General features: G+C 41.3%; 1 protein-coding gene across 5 annotated transcripts in view; it reads left to right on the forward strand.

The window, feature by feature from the left end:
• The window catches only part of LOC306962846 (connector enhancer of kinase suppressor of ras 2), a 143,870-nt gene that overhangs the window by 101,662 nt on the left and 21,214 nt on the right, over nucleotides 1–20,994 (forward strand). For 2 of the 5 annotated variants that reach the window (XM_079556182.1, XM_079556185.1), the window contains exons 12-19: nucleotides 3,834–3,920; nucleotides 6,463–6,671; nucleotides 14,270–14,307; nucleotides 14,399–14,441; nucleotides 14,895–14,940; nucleotides 15,024–15,196; nucleotides 19,121–19,194; nucleotides 19,332–19,403. In XM_079556182.1, the coding sequence (XP_079412308.1) occupies nucleotides 3,834–3,920; nucleotides 6,463–6,671; nucleotides 14,270–14,307; nucleotides 14,399–14,441; nucleotides 14,895–14,940; nucleotides 15,024–15,196; nucleotides 19,121–19,194; nucleotides 19,332–19,403 (742 nt within the window). Of the gene's footprint in view, nucleotides 1–3,833; nucleotides 3,921–6,462; nucleotides 6,672–14,269; nucleotides 14,308–14,395; nucleotides 14,442–14,894; nucleotides 14,941–15,023; nucleotides 15,197–19,120; nucleotides 19,195–19,331; nucleotides 19,404–20,994 lie in introns of all 5 variants that reach the window. The other 3 variants (XM_079556181.1, XM_079556184.1, XM_079556183.1) reach the window with 2 other exon arrangements.

A 20,994-nucleotide genomic window follows, 5' to 3' on the forward strand; every position in this document is an offset into this window, starting at 1 on the left:
CTTAGTTTGGTCAGTCACATCCTTTATAATGGAGTCTGTATCCTGCCTCTGGCCATAGTATTCAACACTGACGGAAGACAATATTACAACTACATTTATATTCTGACTTCCCATATTCTCAAGCAACAAAAGAGAACTTTATGTGCAACTCTGTGTTACTTACTTCAACCCTTGTTTTCCCATAGCTTTGACTCTTAAACCTATCAGTATATTATTGTAAATTCCATATACTGAATAGTAGGGATACACTGATCCAATACTGGTAGCGGAGCAATTCCAAATATCCGATACTAGCAAGAGCATGTTAAAGGGACTATACGCAGTTTAAAAATGTTAAAATTAGGTATTTTCCTCCACCTACATGTTCCAGCAACTTCTTATGTAGAATGAGCACAGACTTGTTCACCACAACCTCACATTCACTCAAAAAGATGTTAATTTGTGTCTGAAGTGACGTCATGCGCGAGCTTAATATCAATCAATCAATCAAAGTTTATTTATATAGCACTTTACAGCAACACCAGAAGGACCAAAGTGCTTCACAGAAAGATGCAGTTTAATATAGAAACTGCAGTTACACGTAAGACCTGAGGTGGCAGCAGTGAGCATAAAATGACCAAATTGCATCTAGTCCAAGGCAACTAACCAAGGTTTGGACAGAAACTATGATTTGATCACCTAAGGAAGCCTAATATTTCTAGTTAAAGCAGTACTAAGTAACGTGTTTACCTTAATAAATCCTTTTCGTTGTCCCTGTGGGGGTAATACAAGCGTTTATGGGATGATTGGGGGGTCTTTCATCTCCCCCTGGTGTCACCGGACCGGAGCAACCAATACGCATAGAATCACGAAGAAGCTAACATGCTAACGGGCAAAGCTAACTGCGGTCTTGCGTCACTTTTAACAGTATTTACAGCCACGTTTGAGTGAAAAAAAAAAATTCCATTGTATAATTGAACGTACAATATCCCTCTCTCTCTCTTCGCTTTTTCTGTCAGCGTAGTATTTACTCTCCAAGACAATTAATAAATAAAAAAATCGCTACTTGCTGCGACACCTGCAGTTGCGCTCATGGCCTCTAGGGGCAAGAGTTACTTAGTACTGCTTTAATAAAATGCTGTTAAAGCATAACTTATAATGATGTAATGCACAAGTTGTAATGGTCAGATCACCTTATGTAACTTGTTTATATTAATACCTAAATAGCCAATCATTACCCAAGGATATGGAGAAAAGTCCAGCGATCCTTCTTTAATGTTTTTCCATTACAGTTTATTACTAGATGTAATATTTGACATAACATCTTGTTTGCAAGAAAAGGCTTAATTGATCTCACAATGGAGACCAGTGACTTTTTCACTCAGAACAGCCACTTTTGAGGAAGTCTCTTGGCATGAGTTAATATCAGCAGATACTGAAACCCCCAGTATCAATATCAGAGGCAAAAAGGGGGGGTGAATTTTCTCATACTATTTGTAGGATTATATGCTTTATAGTGTGTGGTTACAACTTTCCTCTCTATTTTCCATACACATTTTTATGTTGTTCACGTCATGGCTCCGCTTCATGTCTTAACACTGGTCACATGACACAAACTCACCATCCAGTCACACTGTGCGTCTGCCACTGTCGCAACCACACAATCTGTGCCACACTTTCTCTGTAAATAATGAGGCCGTTTGAGAATGAATCTTTGAACTCCCGAGAGCTTTATGGAAGACGTTGGTTGATTCCTGTGAGGGTTGAATGGTCATGTTTTTCTACTTTAAAAATAGAGAGGCCTAAAAGTAATGACGGAAGACTTGGTTGCCCCACATTTCTAAAATATTTAAAGATGATTCTATTTTCAGGCCCCTGACGTCACGGAAAGTGTGTTCCTTCTCTGATATTAATACTATGTGCCACAGTTGATTTTCAATTCCAGCAGTTTAATAGTTTTGCTAAATTATACATGACTTCGATAGGAACCTGTGACATGTGACAACTTGCCCAAGCGTTTCCCTCAGTTTTGCTGCTACGGTTGCTTTTGATATAGATGAAGAAATATGTGATATTATTTTGTAATTATCCGGATTTAGTCTGTTGCCATTGGTAACAAAACATGTGCTGTTAGTTTATCTACATTATTATATTGTATGAATATTAAAAAAAATACAAACAATACATTTATTTGCCAATGCTGGTCAATTTGTTTAAAACTAGTTTTTTCTGTAGTCTTATCAGATTTAAAGCAGTACTAAGTAACTCATGCCCCTAGAGGCCATAAGCGCCACTGCAGGTGCCGTAGCATGTTGCGTTTTTTTATTGTGCGTGAGAGTAAATGCTACACTGATAGAAAAGACAAAGGGAGAGAGGGATATTGTACATCCAAATACACAATGGAGATCTTTTTTTTCACTCAAACTTAGCTGTAAATACTGTTTAAGTGGCGCTAGCCCGAAGTTAGCTTCTCCTTTGTGATTCCATTAGTGCCTCCAACCCCTAGGCAGTGAGATGAAAGACACCCCAATCATCCCATTAACACTTATTATTAAGGTAAACAAGTCATTTTTTAGTTGTGGTACAAACTTGTTTCTAACTTTTCTAATGCATTTCTAAAGGATGAATTTATAGTCACATTCCACAACTTTCAGGGAGCGATAAAGTCCCTGTAATGCAAACAAAAACAACTGCCAGCGAGTTCGTGATCAAGGAAAGAGGCTTTACAATTAGGTACACAATGGAAAAATGCAGTTTTTTCACACCAATGTCGGCTTTTACAATTATGGGTACCGCTACATTATTTTCAATACCAGTGCTTTAACTATACTTGATTTTCGATACCGATACCTGAACAATACTTTTTCCAATAGCTATTAGTTATTTGTCAACTAAAACCAGAAAACAGAACAATAATGTCCGGAAGAAATGAAAGTGTAAGAATTTCAGGTTCTTATCCAGTGTCAAGGAATGTGGGGGGAAAATGGAGAGTAATTTTAGGGAAAATTGGGAGAAATTGTCCCAAAAATAGGGAAAAAGGGGGAATAAATTGGGGCAAAAATTGGGGCAAAAATAAGAAAAAAAAATGGAAAATTGGGCCAAATTTAGGGGGGGGGGGGAGTGAAAAAAATCTAATAAAAAAAAGAAAGGGAAATGACAATGAAAAGTCTTTGTCAGGGCATGTGTCACTTACTTAAATGCTGTCCCTGGACCAACAGCATCAAAACTAGGATCTAAAGATATATAATTTTTTTTCATATATCTTAATTTTTTCGATACCAGGAGAACCTTAACTTTTTTTACGATACCATACTGGTTGGTACTGCTACCAGCCCTATAAATGACAAAACAATGTATTCCACAACTTGACAAGAAACCAAAGAAATCAGGTATAGGGCCTTTATCTTTATATGATGTCTCTCATGCAATAAGCCATTCCTTCCAAAAGAAAATGACAGAACAAAAGGATAAGTCGAGCGATAGTTGCTTAGTTAGTTCACACTTTTGCTTTGAACTCATGTCAGCTCCTTTTGCCGCTTCCTGCTGCTGCCAGACCAACGGACAGGCCAATTCACATTTTTGATTGCTGAAAAAACAAATCTCAAAAGTGATCTCTATCTTTTGCTCATACAACTGTCTCCATGCACTTTGTCCCAGTCACAGTAGTGTCTCCTGTTCCCCCCTGACCCTCACGCACGTCGTATAATAAAGACATATCAGATGAGTAAATGTCTTGTTCGGAGTCACTATTGTCCTCGTGTCCTCCTCTCGTCCCATGTCCCAGTGTGTCCCACCACAACAGCCCCAAGCTCCTCCCCTCTCCAGGTTCTCTAAACGCTCATTGGTCGTTCCAGGTGACCACAGACCCGTTTCCATGCCCCCCGAATATAACTGGATGGCTGAGCCCAAGGAACCCAGCATGGGCAAGAGAGGGAGCCGAGGTACACGCGCACACGCTACAGCAGGACCAATAAAACTCCGGAAAAAAAAACACACACACAAATACTGACTCAAACGCTCCAGACCGGCCGCCATGCTTCGCCCCATTCTCAACACATCCCATCTCCTCATGACGCTATGGTTGTCCTTGGATACATATCAGCCCGGTACTGTATGTATCTCACTGAGCAGAATACAATTAAATGCATTTATGAAACTGCTCTGAAAAGGTGGGTATTTTCATGTGAAGAATGTTGTTGTGTTGAGGCTGGAATATGATTGAAAATGAACTCAAAGTAGACCTTCACCAAGGCATTTATAGCACCACCTTACTGCAAATCTTCACCATAACACACTTATTCATATGTGACTGAATTGTATCATTCTATGTGTAATGGCACAAGCTTCCTGAAAATGTGAAACTTAATACTTTATGATTAATGTTGTGATTGTCTTTAAGCTTTTTGACCTGAGTGATGCATATTTTATCAGGTGTTGTTCCCTTAGGTGCCCACTCTGACACATTTATTAAGGTTAAGGTGCTTTATTCATTTAGTCATTATTTAGTCATTATGCAACAACTGTACAATGAAATTTGGCCTCTGCATTTCACCCATTCTTCAAACCCGTAAGGAGCAGGAGCTAAGCACTTGTCTTTGCGCCCGGGGACTCATCTTTCTACCGTTTTGACGTGTCAGTTCTCAGCTGATGTTTCCGTGACGACAGCATAGACCACCGAAACAAAAGCTTATTGTACATTTTTTTTAACAAGAAGACACAATGAACTTTAGAAATGGGTCACATTGAATTTATTTAGGTGTTTATGAATAATTAATCTCTTACCCCCCGCCTTAAAGGAACTATACAGAGTTTGACATTTTTTAAGCTTAACATAGAACCTGCAGTTACACGTAAGACCTGAGGTGGCAGTAGTGAGCCGTTTGTACACACTGAGGTATGTTATTACCTGAACTTAGATGAGTTGATATGTCTGGTCTTTGTGCCCGTGGTAGAGCAGGGTAACTTCCAAGTTCACCCCCGTTTGGAGCGATAGGAACGCATTGGGAGAGCCCAAATGCTAACAACATCTTTGGTCGTTTTGCGTGACTGAGCGCACACACAAAGACCAGACAGGTACGTATCAACTCGTCTAAGCTCAGGCAAGAACATTTGGAAAAATGGTGGCCTGTTCCTTTAACTGAACACATATTCTCCAGTTCAGCTTTACTCAAATCTTAAAGCTTCTTGACTAGAGCTGACAGCCTATAGGCCAGTGTAACAAAACTAATCGTAGCTCTTTTGTCGCATTGTTGCCACATTTTTTAAGCGTTTTTGTTGTGTTTTCGTAGTTTTTTTGTGTGTGTTTTGGTCACTTTTTCATCGCATTCTTGTCACCTTTTCGTCGCTCTATCGTGTCTTTCTTGTTGATTCTTTGTTGCTTTTTCTTCACTCTTTAACCGCGTTATTGTCGCTCTCTTTGTTTTGTTATTGTTGCTTTTCCAGCACCATTTTGCCGTGTTTTTGTCATATTTTGGAAGTGTTTTTGTCGCGTTTCCGTCGCTTTTTCCATCTCATTTTTGTTGCTTTTTCATCGCTCTTTAGTCTCGTCTTTTTGATGCTTTTTTCCGAGATTCCGAGATAAGACTTGGGTAAAGCCAAATTGGAGAAAATGTGCTCGGTTCATGTGGGGGTCAAGAAGTTAACACATGATTTTAAGACAACTTTGTGAATGTTTTATACATGATGACCTAAGTATTTGTTTTTGTTATGTGGTGGTAGGATGTTGATAAGGCTCCTCAGGCCTATGAAGGCTGCCCGTTGATACTTTCTCTGTATAGACTAAACCGTATGGATGGACGTCTGTGTATACCAAGTATATTCTTTTCCCCAAGTGGAAAACTAACACCATTGTAAAGGAAATGGCCTTTCTACGGCTGCTCCGGACACATGGGGGTTTCTGTGACTAATTCTTACCTGTTCAACCGTTTTGAACTCCATCTGTATTCAGGCGAGGATGCTCCACTCTGCCATCACAAAGTCTATGAATAACATTAAACCACTGTCTGTCTCTCGCTCTGCCTTTTGCTCGACTGCTCTGTCACTTTTCACTGTTTTGCATTAAGGAATATGGACCATAAACAAATCAGGTGAGACTCTCTCCCCCCTCCCCGTCAAATAAAACTTTCAGAGGCGAGAGAGAGAGAGAAGCGGGGATCTGAGAGCTCCAAGCTGTATTTTAAGAAACAGCGAGGCAATACTTCAATAAATTCAATAAAAGAAAACATTTGGCTGAGGATTTTGCAAGATCATTAGAAAAAGCATCGGGCAGCAAACATTGAGAGACAAATGGAAAATCCCTGGATGACACATTGCCTTGGTGAAGGTATTTACACTCTCAAAACAATGCTCCTTTTTATGTATATTTGTACATTAATATGGTACTCTACACTATCCATCTTCTTATAGGCCCATCCCCTAACCTTTAAACTCTCTTGTTTGAGTTTGTCCTATAACTCCCCCGTCTCTCTCCTCTCTGTCCCTAAGACTCTGACAACTCCCTGCTCCGATACCTCAGCGATGACAAAATCCTGGTGATCGAGGAGGAGCCCGAGGGTCCGGGGCGCGAGAGCAGACGGGACTCTACGCGGCGGTCCCGACGCAAGAGCCGCAACCCGAGCAGCCCCAGCTTCCCGCTCAGCCCCTCCCTGCTCTCCTCCACTCTGCGCCTGGACCAGCCGCCCGACGCCCTGCCCGTGAGTGTGACAGCGTGCAGAGAGTGTGAATGGAGCGGGTAATGGGGTTTGGAGGTGATGAGGTTGGGCCAGGACCGGCGACCTTCACATCACCGGAGGAATGCTTTGACAATTGTTTTAATGCTGCACCCCAGTTATTTTTGTCTTGATTTAGCAATAAGTTAATTTTGGAATAGGCTACCACGAATGCCTGACCGTGAGGAGGTTCAGGGTTTGAGTCTTAACTCTTGGTTATTCTGTTTACTTAAAAAAAAAACATGAACAATAGTGTTCCCTCTGGGGTTTGGACTCTGCAGAGATCTCCGTGGAGCTTCCCTTGATAAGTAAATCGACAAAAACATAACAATGCATAATAAAGTAGATTGTCAGGGGTATAGATTTTGAGAACATTTTGGGAAGGCTCTCAGTTGTCCAGGAATTATCCATCACAGTGAAGTTTTAAATATCATCTACTGGACTGGGTTGAATGTATAAGGGCTACTGAAAATGCAAATAGTAACTCACACCTCCCAGTTTCGGTCTCAGCCCAGAACAAAGATCATTCTAATGCAGGAGTAAGTGGGATTATGGCTTTTACCTGACCTTAGGAGTGACCAGAGGCTTAAATAGACCTCGAGATTGGGTGCTTACCTGTAACTTTGTAGATAAGATAAGAGATATGACTTTGTTGATCACACAATGGCAAAATTTACTTGTTACAACAGCTGTCCCCTCCTGGAACCGTCACCTTAACCTGGTGGAGGGGTTAGAGCGCCCGAATGATCCTGGGGGCTCTGTTGCCCTGGTAGGGTCTCCCATTGCAAACAAGCCCGGTGAATCGTGAGGCAGTCCTTCTGTAGACCCACCACCTGCAGGAGGGGCCATAAGGGGCTGGTGCAGTGTGATTTGGGCAACTCCAACAGCTGCCCCCACGACCCGGATGGATGGATGGATGGATGGATAGATGGATGGATGGATGGACAGCTGTCAAGAACACTCATGTGGTCCAAATAGTCTGGAAAATGTGCAATCAAAGAAGGACAGGATAATGTGTAAACAAGTAATAAATATTAGGGGTGTAAGAAATATCTGACAATATGGACCGTACCAAAGAGACAGTCCAAGTTTTCGTCTGTATTTCTTAATATTTAGGCTCCCTGGTGCATGTATGTGCTCATCCAAACAGGGCGCATGTGTGTCATCATCACTTACCGTACACACTCCACACCTGTGCAGCTACATCCTCCAAAAACACATGAAATCGGTGTGTCCTTGTAATAGTTTCTCCTGCTGATGACCAGGCGGCGGTAAATTATAGCCCCAGAGCACCGTGCATTGTCAGAGGCGCAGACAAATGGGTAAGATCAAGATCCTGGTCATAATCCGCCTCAAAAGCTTTACTTCCGAGCCTCAAATCAAATGCGCTGCTGGGTGTGTTTTTTTAGCTGCGTGCATGGAAAGCGAAACTGAAACGTACCTCTTAACAAGCACATGGCCTACTGCGCTGCTTCTTTTTTTTTTCTCGTCTTTTTTCTTCTTCTTTTTTTAGTTTAGATCACTACGATTTTACCTGCTACTTTAAAATTACACATTTTATCATACAGCAGCTGTGAAAGTATTGCCAATTTTATACAGAGACTATAAGTACTGTCTAAAAATGAACACTTAGGCTCTTCAAAGGGGCTAGATGCAAGTTAGTCATTTTTTACTCACTACTGCCACCTCAGGTCTTATGCGTTACTGCAGCTTCTATATTAAGCCCCGTGCATGACGGCACTTCGGACCCGCATTAACACCTTTTTGAGTGAGGATTTTAGAGGCAGTTGTGGTGAACAGGTCTGGGCTCATTCTACACATTAGCACATTGTTGAAACATGTAGGGGGAGGAAAATACTTAATTTTCAGCATTTTTAAACTCTGTATAGTCCCTTTAAATAAGAAAAACAACTTCTTATTTTCTATATTTTACTTGCACCGTGATGCACCTGCACCGTGAAACCAAGCCGAACCAGGAGACAGCTGAACCATTACACCCCTAGTAAATATATAAATTATGTACTGTGAAAAAATGAAAAACACGAGAGCAAAGAAGAAGATTCTGGAGATAGAAGCCAGTTATCTTTCGTATCTCTTTGAACATTTTCAGATGATGAATATGTCAGTACAGTTTCGTTGACAGCAGATTTCCAGAGTTTGGTTATGCATCATCATCATTACCTGTGAAAACACAATTGGGATATTTATACCCATTTCCTACGTGGCTTTCGGGGCCGCACAGTATGACGGTGCTGGCACATAATGGTACAGTCTGTATTTTGGACAGTGGCATTGAAGCAGCTCCAAGAGAGTTATCTGACAATTTAGCATGTACGTAATGAGCTCTAAATCAAGATGTCACCAGGACAGTTTCTCACTGGAAGCGTCGGGGAAACAGTGAAAGGAAGCGCACGCTGTCTCCTCAGTTAACATATTTTTGCACAAATTCCACCAAGGATAATTCAAGGTGGATGACAGCATGCTTCTCTATATTTCATGCACTGACGCAATTAAGATAGTACGAGGTTTTGTCTTATTGCCAAAAACACCTATAAGTAAAGAGTTTAACCTTTCTCTTTGTATGCCGTGATATTTACGCCTCTCAATCTGTGTGCAATTTAAGCTCAGGTCAAAGTCTGCAGCGAGTCGCCCATAGATCAGGTGCTGCGCTGTCTAGAGGAGAAACAGGGCAGTGGGTCTGTGTTACTGTAGCGCCGTTCATTAGCCGATGACAGTTCCCCGATTCGACACTCCTCCAATGTTACGCCTTTGAGATCAGGACACACACACACACAGGACGAGCACACAGGACAGAGCTCATTTGTATTCAGGGGCTCCCGACTCCTAATGCACCATCGCCTCACACAATGAAGGCTTGAGATACTTGAGATGTGGAGGTAGATGATGTCACAGCCCGGTAACTGCACAGCAACAGGAGCCAAATGAGTGTCAACGTTTGAATTAGATTCCCGATTTCCCGAGTCTATGTGCATTTTTAACCAACATAAACTAATCTTAAAGGGACTATGTGGAGTTTAAAAATGTTACATATTTTACTCCCCCTACATGTTCCAACAATGTCCTACGGCAGGGGTAGGCAACGTCAGGCCCGGGGGCCAAATACGGCCCTCCAGCACAGAACCTCTAGCCCTCAAGATGATTTTGAGAAATATTATTATGCAAATAAGAGATAAAATACATGATAAAGTACTCTTAAAGGGACTATACGGAGTTTAAAAATGTTAAAACTAAGTATTTTCCTCCCCCTACATGTTCCAACCATGTCCTAATGTGTAGAATGAGCCCAGACCTGTTCACCACAACTGCCTCTAAAATCCTGCACTGTCACTCAAAAAGGTGTTAGTTCGGGTCCGAAGCGCCGTCATGCACGAGCTTAATATAGAAGGTGCAGTTACGCATAAGACCAGAGGTGGCAGTAGTGAGTATAAAATGACTAACTTGCATCTAGCCTCTTTAAAACCCTTAAAAGACCCAAAAGTGGTGTGTGGAATAATTTTAAGTGGGTTTTTCTTTTCAATTTTTCAATTTTCCATCTGAAACTGCATGGAAGCACACGGGAGTCTGTTAAAATTAATGTTATTGGGTTGTTTTGATCTCTCAAAAGCATATCTACTACTTAACGCAATAAAAACTTGTGTGAAAAACACAATATTTTATACAATATATGGAAAATGACCGTTTCATTTGGGTCGTGGCTTGTCATCCTGGGTTAATAGTGGATCCCAAAGCCGTACCACTTGAGAGCCACAGATGTAAAACACTGGCATTTGCAGAAAAAATAAACTTGCATGAGCCCGACGACAGCAGGCTGAGTCTACTGTTTTTGGTGAATTTCTTATTAGGTTTTCTTTGTTAAAGGGACTAGATAAGTTGGTCATGTTATGCTCACTACTGCCACCTCAGGTCTTAGGTGTAACTACAGCTTCTATATTAAGCTCGTGCATGACGGCACTTCGGATCCAAAATAACAACTTTTTGAGTGCAGGATTTTAGAGGCAGTTGTGGTGAACAGGTCTGGGCTCATTCTACACATTAGGACATGGCTGGAACATGTAGGGGTAGGAAAATAATTAGTTTTAACATTTTTAAACTCTGTATAGTCCCTTTAATCTCACATAAACATTAGAGTGAAGTTTAAAAAAAATAGGTTTTAGTTTTGGCTTGTGAAATCATTTTGGTGGCTAGTAACTTAGCCACTGTGGCCGGTGACCAAAAAAGTTCATGTCAATCCCTGAACTTAATAAACATTTTTCAGTCATTTTGTGAAATATTGTAGTCTTAGTTTATTTTATTTATTTGTCTGAGCAGTAATCGCTCTGCTCAGAAGGAGTGGGCCGAAGCAAAAGCTTATGAGCGCCCACCCCCAAATCATTACAATAAAAATTTTTTATATCACAATAGCACACGTTACATATTACAAGTACATTTTAGTACAGTACAGTTTTGTCATTGAACTTTACTATATTGACCCAAATGTTTGCAGATTATGTTCAACATGTCCCGAACAAAAAGAAAAGGCATGTAAAATGTGACTTATCAATCTCATGTAGAAATGTAGAAAGCCTTTGGTGAGCTTTTTGGGGATATACTTTGTTTTTTTGAAGAAACTCCCCTTAAGCACAGAATTTAGTGAGCGTGCTATTGGGAAAACTACACAGGTACAAGTGATACTCATTCGTATTCAAGGTGGGCATCTCACGACTCTAATGCTCCCATCTCCTCAGACAAGCCTGATTATAAATACCACTTTATTCTGGACAAATACAGCCTTGCGTCGCAGCAGTCTGTCTCCCCCCCCCCCCTTCTCCCCCCGCTCTGTCTTTCCCTTTGGACTCGGTGTATGACTCTGCATCAGGCGGACCAATTACAAGCGCTGCTGACAGACTGTGCTTAAGAGTCACACACAAATACATAGTGTTTTAACAGCTTAGCTCACACCAGCCCGGCCGCTCTCTGATGGTGCTGGTGACTCACTGCCATAGAGTGCACTACTGTATATGCGGCATTGACAAGCATATGCTAATCACGGGCCCAGGCTGTGCAAGACCATATTTTAAAGGAACAGTATGTACGATTTCACTCTCACAAGATGTTTGAGGTGAACAACAGCCAAAGGATTTTACTGACAAACAATCTGCATACTACAAATGCTCAAAATGGCCTCAAAAAAGCATAGACTGTCACTTAAGGATAGACTAATTATAGCTTCCATCTTCCTGAAGCCATAAGGAAATGTGGGGCAGGAGCCGGAAGTTCCTTGCTCTAATGGACTTTCTACTGAAACTATTCTGCCTCTCTTTAAGTCATTATTGTGCACAGACTTTTCATTCTGACCTCCACTTGTTAGTCCTAGCTTTACTATTATTTTATTTCCCTGTTCCCCACATCAGGATAGGTAAGTTTTCTTGTCGGAGGGCCGATTTTCTTTAATGTAAATAGACCGAGGGCCGAAGACGCTGATTACTAGTCCAAAGCAAGGCACAACACTGGAAAAATGACCATTTGAAATTAAAATTGCTTGAATAAAAGTTCTTCAAGATATGCTAGCACCAATGGAACAAGAATGAAACCCACTTGAAATCAGACAAATAATTGTTTTTCACTTGAAATGACACGAAATTATCTGAATTAAGAGAATAAGTACTACTAGAGGTTTTATCTCATCTAAGACCAGACCAAATCTACTCAAACCTTAGATTTAATCTCCTAATTCAAGCAGATTTATGTATTTCTTCCTTAAAACAATGCTATGCTTTTTTCCAGTGCACTTCCTTCAAATGCCAGTGTTGTACATAATATATGACCTCATTGGGTGTATTGACAGTATTTCTACCTTTTTTTCTCCCATTTAAGTCTAATAATGTTAAAAGTACTCTCTGATTTGTGTGATAATGTTTCAACATCTTGAGGGTCAGAGGTTCTGTGCTGAAGGGCTGGATTTGGCCCCGGATTTGCCTACCCCTGCTATATGGCCTAAATGGGTGTTTTGCCAAGACATTTTAGAGGAATTTACATTATTTATCACATTTCTAGAGTACGGTAACAGGTATTAGATCTTTGAATTGTGCAAAAACATTCTTCTAAATCATTCAGAGGTTCAATGGAGAGCTGGTTCTGACGTTGCCTACCCCTGTTCTACATGATGGAGGTGGCTCCAAAAACCAAGCCAAACAGCTGCATGACCGCTTAACACTATGGAGGAAGCCAGCCTCACTTAGTCCATTCTTAGTATACAGTCAATGGCCGCTTCTAGCAGAGATTCATTGCCCTCCATTGCTGTAGTACCTCCATATAGGGGCGGCAGAAGCTAGTTTTCCTTTAGGAAGCATTGCACTTACACACGTTTTAAACAACTGTAAAGCTACAACTAGATATTCCTCTTGTGATAACGCTGTGTTAGTTGCAATTAAAGGAGCCAGGCGGGTTTTTGTAAGGTACATTTTCAAAATCTCATATACTAATGAGGGCGAGACTTTGATTGACGGGTTGTTAGCACGAGAGCTAGTGGTGCGGCTACGACCGATCTACACGTCACGTGAAGATCTAAGATAAGATAAGATAAGATAAGATAAGATAAACCTTTATTGATCTCACAAAGGAGAAATTCACTTGTTACAGTCGGCGTTCAAGAAGATCACTCAGAGTTAATTAAGTGGAGCTGATACAGAGATTATTGCACATGTTACTTCACAGTCTTATTGTACAGTCTGACATCAGTGGGGATGAAGGCTTTGCGGTAGCGCTCCGTCTTGCATTGAGGGTGTCTCAGTCTGCCACTGAGAGAGCTGCACAGCTCTTCTACAGTCCCGTGCAGTGGGTGGGAGGTGTTGTCCATGATGGAGGTGAGCTTGACTAACACCCTCCTGTCCCTCACCTCCTCAACGGAGTCCAGGGGGCAGCCCAGGACGGAGCTAAAGTGAAGATCCCGCCCTTTTGCCCTTTTTAGGAACTGCTCGACCATAGCTGGGCAGGAGGAGTCTGTAAACCCGCCATGGATGCCCTTTCGAACATAGTTATTAATGTAAACGGGAGGAGTGAGTAGGAGCTGTCTATTATTTTTTACGGTCTATGTTTACAGTCAATTAAATGTGTTTTTTTTTTGTATTATTAGCGCTCAGAGGCTATCTCTACCTGAGACTCCTATCCATTCTTACAATATAAATTTCTGCTAAAGCCTGGACGAACACTCATAAAGCCAACCATATACTAAAAACCTGTCCACACGTCAAAGCACATACAACAAAACACATACAGGACACATACTGGGACCTCAAGACTTTTGCCCAAACGCTTGTAAAATGAACACCATTGTAAAGGGTAGACATGCTAAACAATCTCTCTTTTTCTTTAGCCAAAGTGCATCTCCACGTTTTGGCCACAACAATATTACCAATAGCTTACAACCACCCCCTTCCTCAGAAAACTATTACATGGACAATGGAGCACATCATGTCCTGTAATACCGTGAATGGTTGAGAGATGGTTATTGTACAAACAAATTAGATCCTATTTATAATCCGGTGTAACCATGGAGAGCTGACTCCGAGTCCTTTCTGTTACAGCGAGGGGTGGACACGCTGCGGGCCGACACCACGGACAGGTTAGTGCGGCTTTGTGCTGTGATAGATGGTTTTATATATGGTGGGGAGCTACAGTGGGTTTAACGTGAGCGTATGTGTGGTTTTCAGCAGGTACTCGGGGTCCAGCAGCTCAGGAGCGGCCTCTATGAGAAAGGTGAACGCCCAATCTTCAGTAATGTCGAATTATGAAAGAAATGTTGCATAAAAATGTGGGAAATTGGATCAAAAAAGAGATAAGTGGTATATACCGACTTGTGGTCCTGTCATGGGAGCCATATATTGTTTGCAGAAATGCCTCACATTTTGAATCTATGCATGTGACAGCTTCCCCATTCACATAAATAAGCAAACAAACACCCATCCATATGAAACCTTTTTGATGTTTTTTTCCAAATGGACTGAAATAGCAGCGAATTGTGACGGCCCCGACAGCTCTCAGGCCTCCATTACAGGTGTAGGTCATTGCTTGGATATAGCTGCACACACTCTCAACTCACAATGGAAAGTGACCGACCCCAAGCGCCTCGAAATGTGGCAAAAGCATTAGCGCCAAGGCGGACACTTTGTGGGGCTCACGATTATTTATAAACATGCTTTGTCTCCACAGTCATTTCATTACACCTCTCTACGGACGAAAACCAAAAAGAAAAAAGGTAAGGATGCCATATTGCCAAACCTCGTAGTAATTATAATCCAAATCTAATGCATTGCCTGTATCTCTGTTTCTGCTCTGTAGGTTCCCTGACGAGCGCGAGTCGGAGGAGGATCTCATGTAAAGACCTGGGCCACGGAGACTGCGAGGGCTGGCTCTGGAAGAAGAAAGACGCCAAAGGATACTTCACTCAGAAGTGGAGGAAATACTGGTTCATCCTCAAGGAGTCCTGCCTCTACTGGTACACCAATCAAAACGTAAGGCTCACTGTGACATACCTTTCATGCAACGTATCCATCACTATACAGTTTGAAAAGTGTGTATATTTATGTAATGGCGTATTGAAAGTTTGATTTCCGACTGCACACGTTGCATTTCGCCTCTGTCCCTTTAACCTCATGACCGGAGCACATTTTCTCCAGTTTTGCCGTACCCAAACCTACCCAAGCGACCAAAGTGATAAAAATGTAAGAAAACGATGAAAAGACAACAAAAAATGACAAAACACAACAAAAAAACTACGCAAAGTGACAAAAAACTACAAAAACACGACATAAACGCTTCAAAAAAACAACAAAAAAGTTACTATCGGTTTTGTAGGCCCTAGCTTTCAAATGAGCCATTACACAACCCTATAGGCCAGGGGTAGGCAAGTTTGCGTTGTGGAGGGCCGATTTTTATCATCTCCAAAACACCAAGGGCCGAACCTCAGCATTGTAGCCCAAAGTAAATGCCAATATAGTACATTAAAGATGACCATGTGGGATGTTCTGAACGGAGATTTAAAAAAGACACTACAAAAAGTACTTGGCTTTAAGCATTGACTTAAATGACGTTGGCGTTTTTTGCTCACGTTTTTCCTGATTTGACCAAGTTTACTTTGCTAGTTTGATGCCATTTCACAGACTATTAGTCCAAAGGTAAATCTTACTAGGCCAAATGACTTGAAATAAAGACTTAATGTATTGAAACGAGTCAGAAACCTACCAGAACCAGTGAATAGTCAGTTATCAATAATATCAATGATCTAGGTCAAAAGCCCAACTACATCTTAAATCGCCAAAGCAATTCAAATTTTGATTATTATGCTCAAATTGAGAATTGTAAATACTTTTTGCAGTGGACTGACAATATTACGCTCATGCTTTAACAGGTATTTGATCTCTATTTTGCATAATAATAACATTTCTCTAATATTCATCTTGGGGGCCAGAGGTTTTGTGCTAAATGGCCGGATTTTGCCCATGGGCCTGATGTTGCCTACCCCTGCTATAGGCTGTAAACTCTCCAGGTGAGAAGCTGTTTGGGTAAGATTTGGGTAAAGCCGAACTGGAGAAAAAGCACTCGGTCAAGGTGGGGGTTAAGAGGTTAAGACATTGATCCATGGCTCCAGTTTCAAATATCCATTCTTTATAGCTAGAAAAAAAAAATCTCTCCCAATTATTATCTTGTAAACAGAAAACCAACATTCTAAATCTAGCAAAAGGACAGCCTCTTTGGTGGGAGCATTTATGTAATCACTTGAGCAATACTTGAGCAAGAAGGAAAAAATAAAAGACAGAAATTAATGAAGGACCAATTTCAGTGTAGCTGAAGGACCAGCAGTGCAGCGCTGGAGTGCGGCTTCAGTGTTGCCTCAAAGATTTTACGCCTGGTCTTTGTGAACAATGTTCTGTTTCGCCCCCTTTGTAAGAGTGACTGCTCTGACTAATCAGACTGTATTGTATTTATATTTCTGTGAAGTGTCTTTGAGGGTCTAGAAAAGCGCTACCGATAAAATGTGTAATTATTATTATTGTTGTTAATATTTCATACAATATATCAATTAGTGGCCCCACAGCACTTACTAGTTTGGAGACGAACTTTCCAGCTCCTTTTCTCCGAGTCCGTTAGCTTCTCTTTCTCCGCTCACCGCCGTTTACTCGGCCTCGCTACTGAGGCCCGTTTCCTTTTCTTATCAAATCCAAAGAAATACGTCCCGCATCTTCGTGTTGTCGACGTTTATCTCCATTTTGACAGAACTGTCGCCAAGTTGAAGCTCGTAGTAGCAGTAGCTGCAGCAGCATGAACTGTGTTGTTGTGACAGTGATCACGTGACACTGTTGACCAATCAGGAGACGCGCACGTGTTTCCCACGCTCACAAACAGAGGCCTATATTTTCTGATCTGGTAAAATGGCCCACATTACCCGTAAATAAACACTTGGGGACTCCTGCCACAACTGTCCCATGCGAGAGACTTTTTTTTCTTAAGCAGGTCATAGTTGCAGAAGAGGAGATTTAGTTTGTCACCAGAAAATTGATTGACACAAAGCTACTGACTGTAAACAGTTCATCAGGACCTCTAATGTCGGCCTACAGTTCAAAATTAATGTTTAACTGAATAAACAGTTAGTAAACACAAGTGCATCTTCTTGAACATGAATTATTTTCATCACCAATTATCACAGTAGAACGTTCTCAAGCAGTTTGTGATGCATTTTGGAAACAAGAGATGAGCCCCTGGTCTAATGCACCACCTGATTTGAGAAACTCGTTCTCAAAGACTTACTTTTAGTCATTATTTGGGTAGCACACATATTCTGAATGGCTTCGGCAGAATTCAAGCGAGCCATTTTAATCTAGATTAATCTAGATTAAAAATAATAATCTATGCCCACCTCTAATATCAATACATATTTCATATTTATATGTATTTATAAGGGCTGCACAAGATTATTGAATAACTATAGATATTCAATAAAATTCACTGTCTTGAATATTGCAATAATGATATTTTACTACACTGTTCAGTATGCTCTAGGGACGCACCTATCCGATGCTGGTATTGGATATCGGAGCAATACTGGAAAAAACATCAGTGAATATCGTGCCTGATTAGATTAGAACCTGGAGAATCGCTGACTTAGTCTTAACCTCCGCAAATGTATTTCTAAATTGCCGAGCAAAATGCTGCAGCTAGCAACACTATGCCAGTGCTCTCGGCAGCAAGCTAATGCTAACGTCAATGCTAATCAATGCTGGGAAATTATGATTGGATCATCTGATAATAGGCCAAGTGTTTGTATATTAATGTATGAATGCTGTTGAAGAATAACTTATCCAACAGATTTATTATGCACAAGTAATAATGATCAGATCACGTAACCACACAGCACAGACGGCGTTAGCATTTAGCCTCCTCTGCTCTATAGTTCCAAACGAGGTGAAGATAGAAGCTACCAATCTCTTCCACGTTTTCCCTATTTATATATGGTTGCGTGAAGTGTTACACGGACGCCGAAGTACTCCTGGTATTATTATGCCTTCCAATATAGTTCCCCCTTTTTATCCGGTTAGAAAATCCACATTGTTTCATTTTGTGTAATTATACTTTATCATGTAACACTTCACGTAACCGTATTGAACTCGTCTAAGAACAAATTAACTTGTCTAAGCTAAGGTAAAAACATATCTCAGCATGTAAAAACGGTGGCCTATTCCTTTAATATTAATGTAACCTAAAAGCCTGTCATAAACCCAAGGATATTTAATGCAGAAAGTTATTTTATTAATATGTATAATTGACATGCATCTCATTTGCAAGAAAAGATCAGACTTTATTGATCTCACAATGAAGAAAAGACTCTTCACTTTTTTCACTTACAGCAGCCACTTTTAAAGGGACTAGATGCAAATTGGTCTTTTTATGCTCACTACTGCCACCTCAGGTCTTACGCGTAAGTGCAGCTTCTATATTAAGACCCAAATTAACACCTTTTTGAGTGACAGTGCAGGATTTTAGAGGCAGTTGTGGTGAACAGGTCTGGGCTCATTCTACACATTAGGACATGGCTGGAACATGTAGGGGGAGGAAATTACATTATCTTAACATTTTTAAACTCCGTATAGTCCCGCATTTTACTTTTTATCAATCTGTCTCACCCATGACTAAAACAAAACACATTTAGTTAAGAAATGTATGACTGTGTTTCAACGCTGTGCTGTGTTTTATGTTGTGCAGCAGAAATGTTTTGATCTCAGTCAGTGGTTTTGTGATAGGTTGTGTCTTTTCACGTTGTGGGTCTTACATTACCTAATGCTGTATTAACAATCATTTGGCGAAGGTATTTATGCATGATAATCTGTGCCTCCTCATGTTGTTATTGACGCATCTCCAACCCCCGCGTTTCTGTGTCTTAGGATGAGAAGGCTGAGGGCTTCATCAGCCTCCCAGAGTTCAGGATAGACCGAGCCATCGAGTGCCGGAGGAAATTGTAAGTGTCCCTCAAAATTACTAATCAGGAGCATTTGCCGCTCCACGCACTTGCAGCGAATGCACAAGTACCACAGGAGCAGTGTGCAGCGGGCTCGGCTAATGCTAATCAGTGTCTCTGCGTGCTCTGATTGACAGCGCCTTCAAAGCCTGCCATCCCAAAATCAAGAGCTTCTTCTTCGCCACCGACTGTCTCGAGGAAATGAACAGGTGAGCGGAACGAGGGGTTTCAGATTATTTTGCAACTTTCTTTCTTCCGCATGATTCTGGCCCCCACCACCCAAGACACCTTTTTTTCTGTTATGCTAACCTTTTATAAGTGCCTTTTTACTGCTATTTTTTTTCTTGTTTACATATTTAGGCCCGAGCGGCCTGCCGTCGCAAGGGCCTATTGTAATCGCAATCACAGCGCAGTGCGCGCAGCGCACTGAACCTAAGTGCGCGGAGCGCACAAAAACAGCGCGAAGCGCTGTACCCATGTCAACCGTAAACTCACCGTGTAAAACTGTGAAGCCCACACCGAAGGTGTGGGCCCTTTATACTTATTATTGCATTAAAATGAATGGGGGTATATAGTGTGAATGGGGGTATATAGTGGATGACGAGCGCTTCGCGCTCGTCATCCACCCAGGAACCCCACGGGTGCGTGCGGATCGTTGAAAGCTTTCCAAAAATGTATAATATAACATTGTCGCGAAAGCGACTATATTGTTTTTCTCGGAAATATTATTATTCTTTCTTTCTTCTTCTTCTTCTTTCTTTCTTTCTTCTGCTCTTTGAGCAGAAATTTGACCCCCTGAACATTGTCGAAAACTCACCAAATTTTGCCCAAAATTCAGGTTCGGTGAAAAATTAATTAAAATGTGTGTTTCATATTGGGGGAAAAAAAAATGGCGCGACAGCGCCACCTACAAAAGTGAAAATACATTACGCCAATGGGGGAGGGGCCGAAGTAAACTTTGTCGTAGAGCGACAAGATTCGGTACAGACGTTCGTCATGTGACGACAAAAAAAAAATATTATTGTGGCCACGCCCCCTGACAAACCGGAAGTCCGCCATTTTGACAGGAAGCCTGGAGAATGCTGAGTCAGCGTTTTCGCTGACATCGCATTTTAACGAACTCCTCCTAGGGCGTTTCACCAAATGAGCTCAAAATCGCTCAAGTTCATCTCGAGATGTGGGGCATCAAAAGTTATCCAAATTTTTTGGCTATGTTTTATGGTTTGTTTGCGGCGAAGCCGCAATCTTTACGAAGTATTTTGCGATTCATCAAAAACTAAAAATCGCTCCCATTCGCACAAACAAACTCCGATTAAAAATCGGAAATATACATTTTATTGACCTTTCACCCCTGGACACAACAAATGTGAAAAAGTGACATTGGGCGCGATAGCGCCCCCTCCAGGTGCAGAAGAAAAATTGCATTATGGGAAAAAAATTAGTTTGTCGGAAATGGATGAAATTCGGTACAAAAATAGTTGATGGCATCCCGATCCAAAAAGCCAATGAGACCCATATCGTATTTTGTACGGTGTTGCCATGGTGAATCAAAATACATTGCGTCTATGGAGGCGGGACCAACCGGGGCCAACGTCAACTTTGTCGTAGAGCGACGAGATTCGGTAAAAATATTCGACATGTGACGACAAACAAAAAATATTATTGTGGCCACGCCCCCTGACAAACCGGAAGTCCGCCATTTTGACTGGAAGCCTGGAGAATGCTGAGTCATGGTTTTCGCTGACGTCGCATTTTAACGAACTCCTCCTCGGGCGTTTCACCAAATGAGCTCAAAATCGC

Source organism: Gobius niger (genome assembly GCF_951799975.1).
Source record: "Gobius niger genome assembly, chromosome: 5".
Lineage (NCBI taxonomy): Eukaryota > Metazoa > Chordata > Actinopteri > Gobiiformes > Gobiidae > Gobius > Gobius niger.